This window comes from Bos grunniens, chromosome 16, assembly GCF_055505025.1.
Source record: "Bos grunniens cultivar Pamir isolate PY7600 chromosome 16, Bosgru_T2T1.0, whole genome shotgun sequence".
In the NCBI taxonomy this organism is placed as follows: domain Eukaryota; kingdom Metazoa; phylum Chordata; class Mammalia; order Artiodactyla; family Bovidae; genus Bos; species Bos grunniens.
In genome coordinates, this window is record NC_141180.1 from 81,421,411 (window position 1) to 81,435,255 (window position 13,845).

At 50.9% G+C, this 13,845-nt stretch overlaps 1 protein-coding gene and 1 non-coding gene across 2 annotated transcripts; both read right to left on the reverse strand.

The window, feature by feature from the left end:
* Nucleotides 1-1,715: 1,715 nt before the first annotated feature.
* Nucleotides 1,716-13,558, reverse strand: OPTC (opticin). Its single transcript, XM_086345780.1, has 8 exons — nt 12,141-13,558; nt 11,325-11,426; nt 9,623-9,833; nt 8,772-8,907; nt 6,604-6,762; nt 4,751-4,953; nt 3,031-3,126; nt 1,716-2,603 (listed from the first exon to the last, which is right to left on the reverse strand). Exons 3-8 carry the CDS (start codon nt 9,824-9,826, stop codon nt 2,433-2,435), a joined length of 969 nt encoding a protein of 322 aa, XP_086201906.1. The 5' UTR covers nt 9,827-9,833; nt 11,325-11,426; nt 12,141-13,558; the 3' UTR covers nt 1,716-2,432.
* LOC147357153 (U6 spliceosomal RNA) lies at nt 10,816-10,918 on the reverse strand. The gene has a single exon (XR_015143892.1). It is a non-coding gene; the product is annotated as a U6 spliceosomal RNA (small nuclear RNA).
* Nucleotides 13,559-13,845: the final 287 nt, after the last annotated feature.

Sequence of the window (13,845 nt, forward strand, 5' to 3'; positions counted from 1 at the left end):
GAGCCCCACTTCTGGGAAATTTCTTCGCTTCTTTTTACTGGATTATTTCAAATCAGGGTTTCTTGCACTCAGGGATCTTGTGGTTTCCAGCTGCTGCATGCCAAGGCCATATCATAATCAAATAGAGCGGGATATGGAGGGGGTGCGACTGGGGGATGCGAGAGAGAGAAGAGGTCCTTGGGTCCTGGAATCCTTGGATCCCTAGGGAGAGAGAGAGCAGACACAGCAGCAACTAAACCGGGCCTCCCTCACCACCCACTCACAGCTTGCAACTTGTGTGTGGAGTCTTCTCTAGTTCTCAAATTCTTCATCTGAAGAACGCGAATAACAATCCCTGACTGGTCGGCTGACAGCACTGACCTGCGCCTCCACAGCGCTTGCAGAAGTGCTAGGCAGAGGCAGAGGAGGCAGACACACGGGTCCCCTCCCGTGTGGACCTGTCATCCAGACGTGAGCATCACCTGGGACGCTGAGTGGTTGCTTGGCTGGCTCCCAGTCCTTCAGCTTTCAGCTTAGACATTGGTTCTTCAGGGTCTCTTGGACCCTTAACCGTGTCCCCCTTCTGTAAGGTCTCATAGCATTTTGTATATTCCTTTTACAGTATTTATCATGAGTTGAATAGTGTGTGGTTACTTGTGTGATTATCTGTTCAACACATGTCTTCCACACTCAACTCTAAGTTCCATGAAGAAAAGGAGTGTGTCTGCTGCGTATCATCTGCACATAGCAGGTAGGTGCTGAATAAAACCCTTGCTTGAATGAATACATGAGCTGCCTGCCTCACCGGGTGGCTCAGTGGTTAAGAAGCCACCTGCCAATGCAGGAGATGCAAGAGATGTGGGTTTGATCCCTGTGTTGGGACGATCCCCTGGAGAAGGAAATGGCAACCCGCTCCAGTATTCTTGCCTGGAAAATCCCATGGACAGAGGAGCCTGGGGGGCTACAGTCTGTAGGGTCACAAAGAGTCAGACATGACTGAGCGACTGAGCACACACACCCCTCTTCTATGCTCCAATCAACACCTGATGCCAAGCACTCATCTATTACAACCCCCTTGCCCACAAAGTCCTTATGAGAAGAAAGATGCCATCCCTCCTACCATTATAGTTCCAGGAGTAAGTTGGTTGGATCATAGTTGTCCTCTCTGTTCTCCCAGCACAGTGGGCCCCGCCCTGAATCCAGGAAAGCTGCAGATGAGTAATTGCTGTTTTATTCATTTACCTTTGCACAAGGCTGCCCTCTGGTGGTTAAACACAGAAGAGAGCGTGGCCAGGAAGAGCCAGGAGTAGGTAAGCGCGGCAAGAAGGGCCTCCAGAGGAAGACACATGTCCGTTCTCCATCCTTGGGAAAGGCTCCCTCCAAGTCTAACAGCAAGCCCCGGCATAGGAAAAGCAAGCAGCTTTCAAAAGCCCCAGAAACCCCACCCTACCCCCATTGGGGTGGCCTGGAGATAGGGGGAGGCTAAACAGCTGTTTTCATCCTCAGCGATGCTGGCAAAGGCTTAAGAACAGGCTCTCTCTCTAACAAAATCCTAACACGTAGCGTTTACTAATTCTGTGGTATAAATACTCCCACCGTGGCCAATTTCAAACTACCAGTGTGATGTCACTAAAAGCATGTCATTATATAGTATTTCCACTGCACAAATACCACAGACATAATTAAGTTCAAGAACATGGTTAATAGTAAAAGATGGTAAAATAATTGGGAAGTGATGAGTTTGAGTATTTATTACATTTGTTTTCAACACAGAATATTTAATTGTGAGCTTATATGATTTACTTTTCAATAATGACTGCATTTAACAACTGGCTTGAAAAATTCTGGAAAATTTAATGATCAGTTCTTGCAAGCCTAGTAGTAAGAACTAGCTCCAGGACACGACTGCTTGTTCCCCTTCCTCTTCTCTTTCCGTCCCTCTTCTGCCTCTTACATTATTCTCCTGGCCTTCTGTGTGGGTAGGAGGAATCGGGAATATGGGAAAGAGCTCTGCTGCAGACATCTCTATTCTTTGATCAGGAGCCATAAGGTGTTAAGGAAGGAGGATGGAGAAATGTAAATCTGGCTCCTGGAGGACATTTCAGTGTGTGTGTGTATGCGCACATGTGCGTGTGCATGTGTGCGTGGGTGTATGCACGTGTGCACGCATCTGCATGTGTGTACGTGCGTGCGTGCACGTGTGTGCACATGTCTGCATGTGTGTATGCATGTGTGCGCACCATGTGTGTGTGCATGTGTGTGTGCACGTGTGTGCTTGTCTGTGCGTGCGTGCATGTGTGTGCACACGTGTGCACGTGCGTGTGCATGTGTGTGTGCGCGTGTGTGCCTGTGTGTGTGTGTGTTGAGGCAGGGGGAGCAGTGGGTTTCTGCCACTGGATCTTGAGGCTGACTAACGCCCGGATGAAAGGTCGCTGTTTAGGGGGCGGGCAGACTTAGACAAAGCGGCCCGTGGGGAGCCGAGGCAGGCAGAAATACGCGCTGGGGAAGAGGCTCAGGTTGATGGGGTTGCCGTCCAGGCGGATGTCTTCCAGCGGCCTCCTGGTGTGTCTGTGCTCCTCGGTGTCGCAGAAGGCGTCCCTCTGCATGGTCTCTATCATGTTATTCTGGAGAGAACACACCGAGCGCTGTGTTGCTCCTCTGCCCTCAGGCCTTGCCTCACCAGCTCACCTCCCCTCTGCAGCTGGAGACACCGAGGCCCAGAAGGCCGGGGCCACAAACAAGGAAGGAGGCCGGGGACCCACTGAGGACGGAGAGAGGGGGCACGGAGGTGGGGGGGGCAGAGGGCGAGGGGAGGGGGGCAGGAGTGAGCACTGGGTGAGGTGGGTCAGAACGCGGAGGGGAAGTGTTTTAAAGGGCAGGAAGGGGAAGGAATGAGATGGAGGCTGTAGACAGTGGTCTGAGTGAGACGCGCCAACTCTGCTCGCCGAGCTCTCAGTGACGGAGACCCACCACTGCTGAAGGGGGCTCCCTGCAGTCTGACCTCCACCTTCTGTGCTGTCCAAGACCCCTGTTCTCGGGGAAGCCACTCACCTGCAGGTGCAGTGAGCGCAGGCTCAGGGGCAGGGACGGGGGGATAGCGTCCAGCAGGTTATCCGCCAGGTAGAGGAACTGCAGCTTCTCCAGTGCCTGGGGAGGGGGCAAAGGACACGGGAGGCTGGTGGGCTCTGTGGGGCCCAAGAAGTGAGGGGCACTGATGTGACCCCACTCCTCCACTCCTGGGCCCGTCTCCTGGGCCTCAGCCAGGTGCCGGATTCTGAGCTGGGTGCTTCAGGGACGGTTCATCCCCTCCCGCCAGATGCAAAAGGAACAGCTGCTGCAGCTGAAGTTCATGAAGGAGCTCAGCAGTATCGGGGGGACTCTGGGAGGAGCAAGCAAGGGGCAGGGATGGCTGGGAAATAGGCCGGCAGGACATTCGGGCCCAGCTTCAACATCCCTGCTATCAGAAGGGACTTTCCCAAGTGAAAAGTCTCCAGAAAAGAAAAAAAGTCTCCAGATGCTAAAACTGGACCAAATATGGAGAGCTCGGATGGGAGATACTCGGACCAGCATAAGGAGAGCCGCAGGCACGATGGAGAAGATTGTGCATGTGAGTGTGACAGCCGGGGTGTCAGTCTCACTCACAGCTCTCTCCGTTCCCCCACTGGGACTGCCCCCAGGGCTCCCTGGACCGCTGAGTGGGCAGCCCAGGGGGCTGTATCCGTGCATGCGTTTAGCCCTTCCCATTGAAACTGGCCAGCCAGGGACCAACCAGATTGTCTCTCTTGAGAAATTGCTCCTAGAAGGACAAAGCTTGGTCAGTTAGTGGTGGGTTCTGAAAACAAAAAGATGTGCAGAGTGAGAGCAGGAATCAGTACAACTCCAAGTCAAGTCACATGTTAGTCCAAGTTTCTGGGGAGCAGAAGGTGAGTGTGTGGGAAACACTGGTGCCCAGGGAGGTGAGTGAGCAGTTGCAGAGAAGGAACCCGAGAGGCCAGGTGCCCCAAGAGGGAGAGGGGGAGTTGCTGGTGGCTTAGATGAAGAAAATGCGGCTTGGCTTTTCTGGTGAGTGGCCTGAGGGGAGCTCTAAAAACCGTTCTCTATCCACTTGACCCGGAAATCAAGAGGTTTAAATCTTCTTGTTCACGTTAAGAACTTTTGTGAAACTGCCCACGTCATTCAGGGTATGCATATCTGAAGGCCACCAAGTATCTGAAAGATGTCACTTTACAGAAGCAATATGCACCGCCATTCCACTGTTACAGTGGCAGGTGTGCCCAGGCCGAAGGGGCTGGATGCAGGGTCCGTGGCCCAAAGAGTGCTGAATTTTTACTGCACATGCTCAGAAATGCAGAGAGTAATGCTGTACTGAAAGACTTAGATCTCTGGCCACTCAGCTTCTCATGTGAACAAAGCCCCGAAGATGCAGCTCGGGACTTGGATCAACACAGACATGAGCTCCCCCTGCCACGTTGAGATGACCCTTACTGAAAAAGAACAGATTGTTCCTAAACCAGAAGAGGACGTCTGCACAGAAGAAAAAGATATCCTTTCAGAAGAAACAGAAGAAACAAAAACTGATGGCCTGGGAATAAAGGCCACAAAAAATAAATGCAAATAAAAGCAAAAGATAAAAAAAAAAGAAAATGACATTTGACTTTCATGCCCCAGAGCAGGGTTGGGACAGAGACATTCCACGAGGGCCAGGTGCATGTGTGTGTGGCTGTGGGCCCTGGTGGCGTGCAGCAGACAGGGATGCAAGGCCTTGGCTCACCCTGAAGGCTTCAGGCTGTATCCCTGAGCTCTGGAGCCGATTCATGCGGACGTCCAGGACCTCGATGCTGGTGGGCAGTGCGGGCAGTGCCACGAGCTTGTTCTCAGGGAGGATCAGATCCCGCAGAGCAGGCAGCAGGCGAAGGGCCTTGTCATCGATGGAGGAGATGGAATTGCCAGAGAGGTCAATCCTCTTCAGTTTTGCTAAGAGGTGCAGAGCAGAACACAGGGACACACCATCTCCCCTTGCTCCTGCTGGAGCTGCCCGCGCCCTTCTCCTGTCTCAGCACAGGGAAGGCGAGCCAGCACTCCACATGCACCAGGGTCAAACCAGAAGGAAGAACTTGGTAAAACTGGGAAAGTCCTCAGGTTCCGTGATGCCTTTCCCTGGAGTGTTCTGCCCTGTGTGGATGGGCTTGGAAGAAGGCTTTGAGGGTAAGACCCAACAGGTACAGGAATTTCTGGATCCATTCTACCTGTTAGTTTACACAAACTAACAAAAGAACCCAAAAAACTCTGAGGCCCGGGAAGCCTGTCAGCAATGAGAGGTAGAATCTGGGTTATAGACCAGCTTTAGCATGGTTTTGTTCAGAGGCCAGGAGGGCAGAGAGCTACAGCTGCTAGGACAGCCTGAAAACAGGCTTGCTCATAGCTTCTCCTCCCCAGCTTCCTATAGCTTTGTGGAGCAAAAACAAGAGCAGGTCACTTCTGCCATAGAAAAACCTTCAAGGCCAGGAATTAGACTAATTTCCAGGCTGGAGAGACTGAAAGGGCCGACACAGGTGGGGCATGCTAATGACTGCTCAGTGTGGCTGAGTGGCAAGGGGATGAACCGAGGGGTTCCCTCTGCCCACCCACTCTTTTCTTTGCCAGGACATACTCACATATACATACACATACTCACATATACATATATACATACTCACATATACATACACATACTCACATATACATACACGTACTCACATAAACATACACGTACTCACATATACATACACGTACTCACATATACATATATACATACTCACATATACATACACATACTCACATATACATACACATACTCACATATACATACACATACTCACATATACATATATACATACTCACATATACATACACATACTCACATATACATATATACATACTCACATATACATATATACATACTCACATATACATACACATACTCACATATACATACACATACTCACATATACATATATACATACTCACATATACATATATACATACTCACATATACATACACATACTCACATATACATACACGTACTCACATATACATACACGTACTCACATATACATATATACATACTCACATATACACACACATACTCACATATACACACACATACTCACATATACATACACATACTCACATATACATACACATACTCACATATACATATATACATACTCACATATACATACACATACTCACATATACATATATACATACTCACATATACATATATGCATACTCACATATACATATATACATACTCACATATACATACACATACTCACATATACATACACATACTCACATATACATACACATACTCACATATACATACACATACTCACATATACATATACACATACTCACATATACATACACATACTCACATATACATACACATACTCACATATACATATACACATACTCACATATACATACACATACTCACATATACATACACATACTCACATATACATATACACATACTCACATATACATACACATACTCACATATACATACACATACTCACATATACATATACACATACTCACATATACATACACATACTCACATATACATATATACATACTCAGCCCTTTGAAGTCTCCAGCCCGAATATGGCTGATGCGGTTGAACCGAGCGTATAAGTAGGCAGTCGTCTGGGGAAGAGGAGGGATGGTCTCCAGGTCCGCGTCGTCACAGTACACAGAGGAACCGAGGCACACGCAGATCAGACAGGTCGGCAGGCCTGGTCCAGGTGGAGGAGAGAACAAAGGGAGACCCCCCCACACCCTCGTGAGACCCCCTCAGCCTCTGGGACCAGTGAGAGACACACACACACACACACACACACACGCCCATGAGACTCCCTCAGTTTCTGGGACCCGTGGGAGACACACACACACACACACACCCCCGTGAGACTCCGTCAGCCTCTGGGACCAAAGGCCCTGGCCAAGGAGTGTCTGAGCTGAGGTCCCCCGTGTCCCTCGGGCTGCCACCCAGACCGACTGTCACAGTGCCCCCGGAAGTGCTGCTGGCTGCCCCGGTCTGGCACTCAGCCATTGACTTCGAGAAGCAGAGCCTCCCTCAATTATTACCGTTATGATCCAAGCCCTTAGTGCCCTCATCAGACCCTGGTCCTGTGTAGATTTACCCGGGCCTATGTGGGTATTTCTAGGACATTTAGGTGCAGCCACAGAGGTGGATGTGTTCGTCTCCTTTCCATGGGGCTTCTCACTGGCCCCCAAGTGCACTGCAGATGATACAAAGCCAGTGCAATGGCCAAAGGCTCTGCTACTTGCCTTGTGGGAGAGGAATTAGGTTTTAGGTGGCTCCAAAAACCATAATAGAGTCAAGGTGGAGTGGACACTAACTGTCTAGGATTCATTTCCCATTCTTATGATATCAGCATCTCAGTTTGCTGTTGGGAAACATCCCTCCCCTCTTCTCAGTCTATGACCAGTGGTCATGAGACTTAGGCCAGGCCACTGAGCTCAGACTGGCTTTAACGAGTTGGGATGGTTTTATTGAATACTGTAGACAGTCTCTATCTCTTGCTGTTAGAAAGGACTGCTGCTGCTGCTGCTGCTGCTAAGTCGCTTTAGTCGTGTCCAACTCTGTGAGACCCCATAGATGGCAGCCCACCAGGCTCCCCCGTCCCTGGGATTCTCCAGGCAAGAACACTGGAGTGGGTTGCCATTTCCTTCTCCAACGCATGAAAGCAAAAAGTGAAAGGGAAGTCGCTCAGTCGTGTCTGACTCTTAGCGACCTCATGGACTGCAGCCTACCAGGGTTTTGCCTGGGATTTTCCAGGCAAGAGTACTGGAGTGGGGTGCCATCGCCTTCTCCGCTTAGAAAGGACAGAGTTTGCTAAAGACCACTGCTAGTCCAGCTCAAGGAGGAACTCTGTTGGTAGTGGCAAGGACTCAAGATTAAGAGACAGCTTTTCCTCACCAGCCATGAGTTGACAGTGTACTTATCCCCAGGCCTTGGATGGCAGGTCAAGCTGAGGCCCTTTAAACCTGGGAGGTCATAGATTCCTGCCTAAAGTGTTTTCTCTAATGATGCCTCATTACCCTGTACCCACTCAAGGCAAACATCTCCAGAGAAGAATAGGAGCTGAGAACAAGCAATTCCGGAATTAACTGCATCCTCCTGTGCCTCAGTTCTGACCCGCAGCAGAGTGCCAACCCCCTACTGATGGATATGCCAGCATCTGAGTCTCCAGGAGGGCCTCAGGGAGTAGGGGAGAAGATACTAGGGAAGGAATTCAAGTTGAAAAGCAAAATAAATTCTTCATTTGCCCCCATGCCAAATGACAGCCACAAAGTTATTTATTCTTCTGTACAGGTTTTAAATTGTCTCTAATCTAATTACCACTCAACCTGCTCCCCCAGCGATGCCATTAATTAAGGCAGGTGGCTTTGCTAGGCACAGAGGAGTTCTTGCTTTCTTTGCCTTCCATCCAGGTTGTGCATTCAGGCAGAAGCATCAGGAACAGTCAGCCTCTCCCTTTGTTTCCCACGCTCCCCCCACCCCCCCCCCCGACCCCCGCAGCTGTTTGCCCTTCTCTCCCTGACCCTCTGCTCTCCACCCCACGCTCCCCCCCGCCCCGAGCCCCGCAGCTGTTTGCCCTTCTCTCCCTGACCCTCTGCTCTCCACCCCTGACAACACTCCTCTTTGGCATCCCTGGTGCTCGGTCGTGGCTACCCAGGCTGTGACCCGTGGCTACTGAGACCGTGCCTGTGAACTTACCGTGGTTGGCCGGGGCAGCCAGCAGCCCTAGTGCCGGAGGCCTGGCCGTGGTGGGGTTTGAAGGGAGCGTCCTTGCAGCTTCTGTGCTCTGAGTAAAACGTGTCCTGGTGAGAGAAGCCAGGCTGGTCCCTTTAACCTGGAGACACAGCACACAGTAAGTCAGTTTTTGCCTGAGAGGAACTTTGTAGTCTGGGAACGTCAGCAACCAATTCCAAGCTTACAGACAGTCCCTGTGGAGAATGGTGGAGGGTGGGCAGAAAGTGTGACAGGCAAGGACTTTCTGAGCGTCTGGTCTCTCATCACATTATGGAGGCGGAAATGGAGGTCCAGACAGGGAGGGCCTGAGCTCAGGGGCCGCAGGCAGCCAAGCTGGTGGGAGAGCTAGGATCAATCTCCAGACCCCCTGACCGGGGACCTTCCCTTGCCTGGGGATCAGGCTCACACAGCAAAAGAGCGTAGTCTTCACGTCAGCCCCTGTGCAGGGAGGCAGGGCTGAGGAATGGACTTCTGAACTGAAGGCAGTCTAGGACAGGCTGTGGCACTCCTTTTTGCTAGGAGAATGTGAGGACACTGCTGATGTTCCAGTGAGATATATTTTGTGGTCTCACTTGAAGGCCGAGGGAGGGAGGGATGTGTGACTTCTAAGGGAAGGCTCACAATTGTTGCTACAAATTTGAAGTTTTGTGTCTTCTTTCTTAGCATTATGTGACAGTTTCCTGTGGAGGAACAAGAATTTCACTTCCCAGAGAAAGAGGGAGGCTTGAGACAGCTGATTACGAGGTAGAGAGGGACCAGGCCTCTGGTTCCCAGTTTCTTTCAGGGAACGCAGTGAGTCTGCTGCATGGCCTCACCTGGGGGAGCTGGTCCCCGTAGTCTGTGAGCTCATCATAGTTGCTTGGATCGATGACCTCATCATAGTTGTCCAGGCTCAGGACATAGTCCCCCAGATGCAGAATGGCATAAGGATCGCCTTCCCTCTCCTCCTTTGAGAGAGATGCTGTCCTTGCTTCCTGCAGCATCAGGATCAGAAGGCTCAGTAAGGCCAGGAGCTTCATGGGGGTCCTGGCAGGTGGGAGTGGAATGAGAATGGAGCCGAATCACTAAGGTGTCCAGTCCTGGGGGAAGAGCTCACAGACTCATCCGACTTCCACCCCTATGCTCGCAGACCCTGAAGCTGTTCGTCACACATAGTGTCTTCAGTGTGAGTGCAGGCTCCCTCCACGCTGGGGCTACATCTCAGGGGACGTCTCCTGTCGGCCCCACTTTAGTCTCGTCCACACACTGATACTCATTCACGTGCGCAGGAATGTGCAGGCACCTGGCAAAATCTCATTTACTCATCTCAACACACACACTCATGCGTGTCCCCCTGTCTACATCACTCCCTACTAACTAGGCATACACAGATGTGCTCTCTTATACAGTCACCCATTCAGAGTACAACTATAAGCCACTACACTAGATTTAGAGAAACTTCACCATTAAGGAAACCTGTGGTTTTTAAGAAGATCATTCATTCATTCTTGCCTTTGCCTGACAAACATGTATGAGCTATCTTAATAGTCCCAGGCCCTGGATTTGTCTCTGGGGGCACAGAAATAAATAGGGCAAGCCTAGTTCCAGGAATGCCTGATCCATTTAGGGAACATAGGCTTAAAAATTGATTCCGGTTAGAACTGATTACAGAAAAGAATGTTAGTTTTAAAATGTATTTATGAACGCAGCTTTTTCGAAACAAAAGATTACAGAAACAAAAGAACTCTTTGTGTATGGTTGTACACACCCAGAAAGTTCCGTAGGTATCTCTGTACAGATGAGTTCAAATGTTCACGCGTGTTCATCCACATATGCACAGAGGGGTCAGGGAATGTGTGTCGTGTGGGTGTGAGGCGCCTGGTGTATTTCTGATAACGCATCTTTCCCCAAAGTCAGCTGCACGAGTCTCTAGGAGACTCTTTTTTTCCCTTCAATTTTTAAAATTGAAGTATAGTTGATTTACAGTGATGGGCCAATCTCTGCTGTATAGCAAAGTGATTCAGTTATAAAAAATATGGAATGCTTCATGAATTTGCATGTTATCCTTGTGCAGGGACCATGCTAATCTTCTGTATCATCCCAATTTTATTTTTTCATTTTGTAATCGGATGATAATTGCTTTACAATGTTGTGTTGGTTTCTGCCATACAACTTGAACCAGTCATAATTACATTGATACAGTGTGTGTGTGTGTGTGTGTGTGTGTGTGTGTGTGTAGCGCATATATATATGTGTTGCTAAAGCGAGCACTTTCCCTCTTTCTTAATTTTTGCTGGGCAAGGGGGTAAGCCCCCATCCATAGCAAGAGCTGTCTCTTCCACTTACCTCCGACACCTTACTCCAAACCAAATTATATAATCAAAAAAATCTTGAAGAAGAAAGCCCTAAGACGAGTTACTGCCGCCCTCCAACCTCAACGCCAACACCCCACCCCACTGTGCCCGGTGCTCCCCTCCGCCCACACTCACCCTCCCTTGCGCACCAATAGGCCTAACACCTCAAAGCCCACAACCTTACCCTGTAGACTCTGGGTTCCAAATGGAGCCTCACAGCTTCCAGAGAGGCGGGAACTCTGACGGGGAAGTTATGACCCTCTGAGGGGCCTGGGTAGAAGGTTGCCTGGGGAGGGCGGGGAGCGAGTCAAGCCAATGACTTCTCTCTTTCCTGAGGTCCAGCCGTTTCTTCTCCCCTTTCCTCAGCAGGTCCCTCACGTCACCCCTCTGCTTGGTTGGAAAGACTCTCTCTCTCCCTCCCCCCAGCCCTCCCCTCCCAGCCCCACACGGACCCCTCCCACCTCCACCTCATCCTTTCCTCTCTCTGTCTGCTGTCTGTCTCTTTTTCTGGCCCACTTTCTTTGAGGGGACAGGTGGCTACCACCCCTGCACGGGACACCCACCCCTCAGATCCTGCACTCTCCAAGAAGAGAAGGCAGCCGTGGGGCTTTGTGGAGGGACGGAGCTCGCCTTTCCCGCTTTCTTCAGCCTGAGAGTGACGCGGCTTTGGTTTCAGAGATGGAATCCAAAGATATAAAGAGGCTCACCTGAGGTACTCTGACCAGCGCCACTACCTGCCACCTGGACCTCTAATATGGGACTATAAGTACACAAAAATCACCACAGGGAGAGACATTCAAAGAGGAGATGAACAGGGGATGCGGTAGAATTTGAAAGCCAGCTTCAAGCTCTCTGACAATGATGGAGAGGAAGATACAGGAAACTCTCCGGACCTACACGAATGGGCCCTAGAAAAGCATTTCCTGATCATAAACACCAGAAAGCATCGTGTGGGGTCCTCAGGTGTCTGAGGAGAATCTCCCCGCTCCGGGGTCCTTACCAAAGACGCACTTCTTGGGAGAGACTCTTCTTTCCCTGGTGCTTTTGGCAAGTCCCTGCTGAAGGCAGTGGGAAGGAGCTCAGACACCCTCCTCCTGATTCTGCCGGCCTGTATACATGGTTTGCCCAGGTTCTTAGATGATGCTCCTCCTCTCTGCTTCCTCCCACTAACCACGTACTAAATCCCAGCTGCATGGGTCTCAGGATCATTAATTAATCATTCAGTTCAGTTCAGTTCAGTTCAGTCACTCTGTCATGCCCGACTCTTTGTGACCCCATGAATCACAGCACGCCAGGCCTCCCTGTCCATCACCAACTCCCAGAGTACACTCAAACCCATGTCCATTGAGTCAGTGATGCCATCCAGCCATCTCATCCTCTGTTGTCCCCTTCTCCTTCTGCCCCCAATCCCTCCCAGCATCAGAGTCTTTTCCAATGAGTCAACTCTTCACATGAGGTGGCCAAAATATTGGAGTTTCAGCTTCAGCATCAGTCCTTCCAATGAATACCCAGGATTGATCTCCTTTAGGATGGACTGGTTGGATCTCCTTGCAGTCCATGGGACTCTCAAGAGTCTTCTCCAACACCACAGTTCAAAAGCATCAATTCTTCAGCACTCAGCTTTCTTCACAGTCCAACTCTCACATCCATACATGACCACTGGAAAAACCATAGCCTTGACTAGACGGACCTTTGTTGGCAAAGTAATAATTTTAGGATCATTTAATCCAAATCTTTTATAGTACAGGTGGAGAATCAGAGGCCTAGCAAAGAGGTGACTTGCCCAAGATCACATAGAGGCAGCATCAGGTCCTAAATCCTTAATTCATATGACCCCTGCCTTCTTTTGGAGAAGGAAATGGGAACCCACTCCAGTATTCTTGCCTGGAGAATCCCAGGGACAGAGGAGACTGGTGGGCTGCGGTCTATGGGGTCGCAGAGTCGGACACGACTGAAGCGACTTAGCAGCAGCAGCAGCAGCAGCTGCCTGCTTTGCTTCACCCTAGAAGTCCTGAGGCCATGCGTCCCTGTGCCCTCAGAACAGATGGCCCTGGCAGAACTCATCTCTGCCCTGGCACATACCTGAAGGGGCAGAGCTAATAGCCTGGCCCAAGGGCCAGAGCCTGGCTTGCAGTGTTCCTGGGCACCAGCTGGAATGGAGGGGCTTTCCCAGCCCAGGACCATTGTCTCCAGAGCAAAACCTGTTCCTGATCCCCCGGCAGACCCCCGCACGAGGAGAGACACAGAAGGCTCTGCTGGTGGAAAGATGGCCCTGGAGCCAGGGAGGTGCCCAGGAAGTCGACGGTGCATGCGGTGGGCGGTCCTCAACCTTCTCCACAGCCGAGGCTCCGCGTTCAGATCCCCCGGCCCACTCCAGTCAGCCGGGCGTCACCCCTCCACCGCCGTACCGCTTGTTCCCTGAGAAGAAAGTGGTGTGACTGCTCCTTCATCTCCCCTGCAGTCTGCCCCCGCTCCCCTGGGCTGCACCCCCAGCTCTCCTGCTCTCGGGTCTACGGCTGTGTCCTGTGGCCCCTGCAAGCCCCGCGCCCGCTCTCGCTCTCGGCTGCTTCTGGTCCCGCCGCGCATGCGCCAGTTCCGTGCTCCTCTGGCCCCCGCTGAGCCGCTTCTGATTCAGGCTTCAGGTTCTAGATCCTCAACCCCTTCTACTCTTGGCTTCACAAACACACCCAACACGCTGTCTGGTT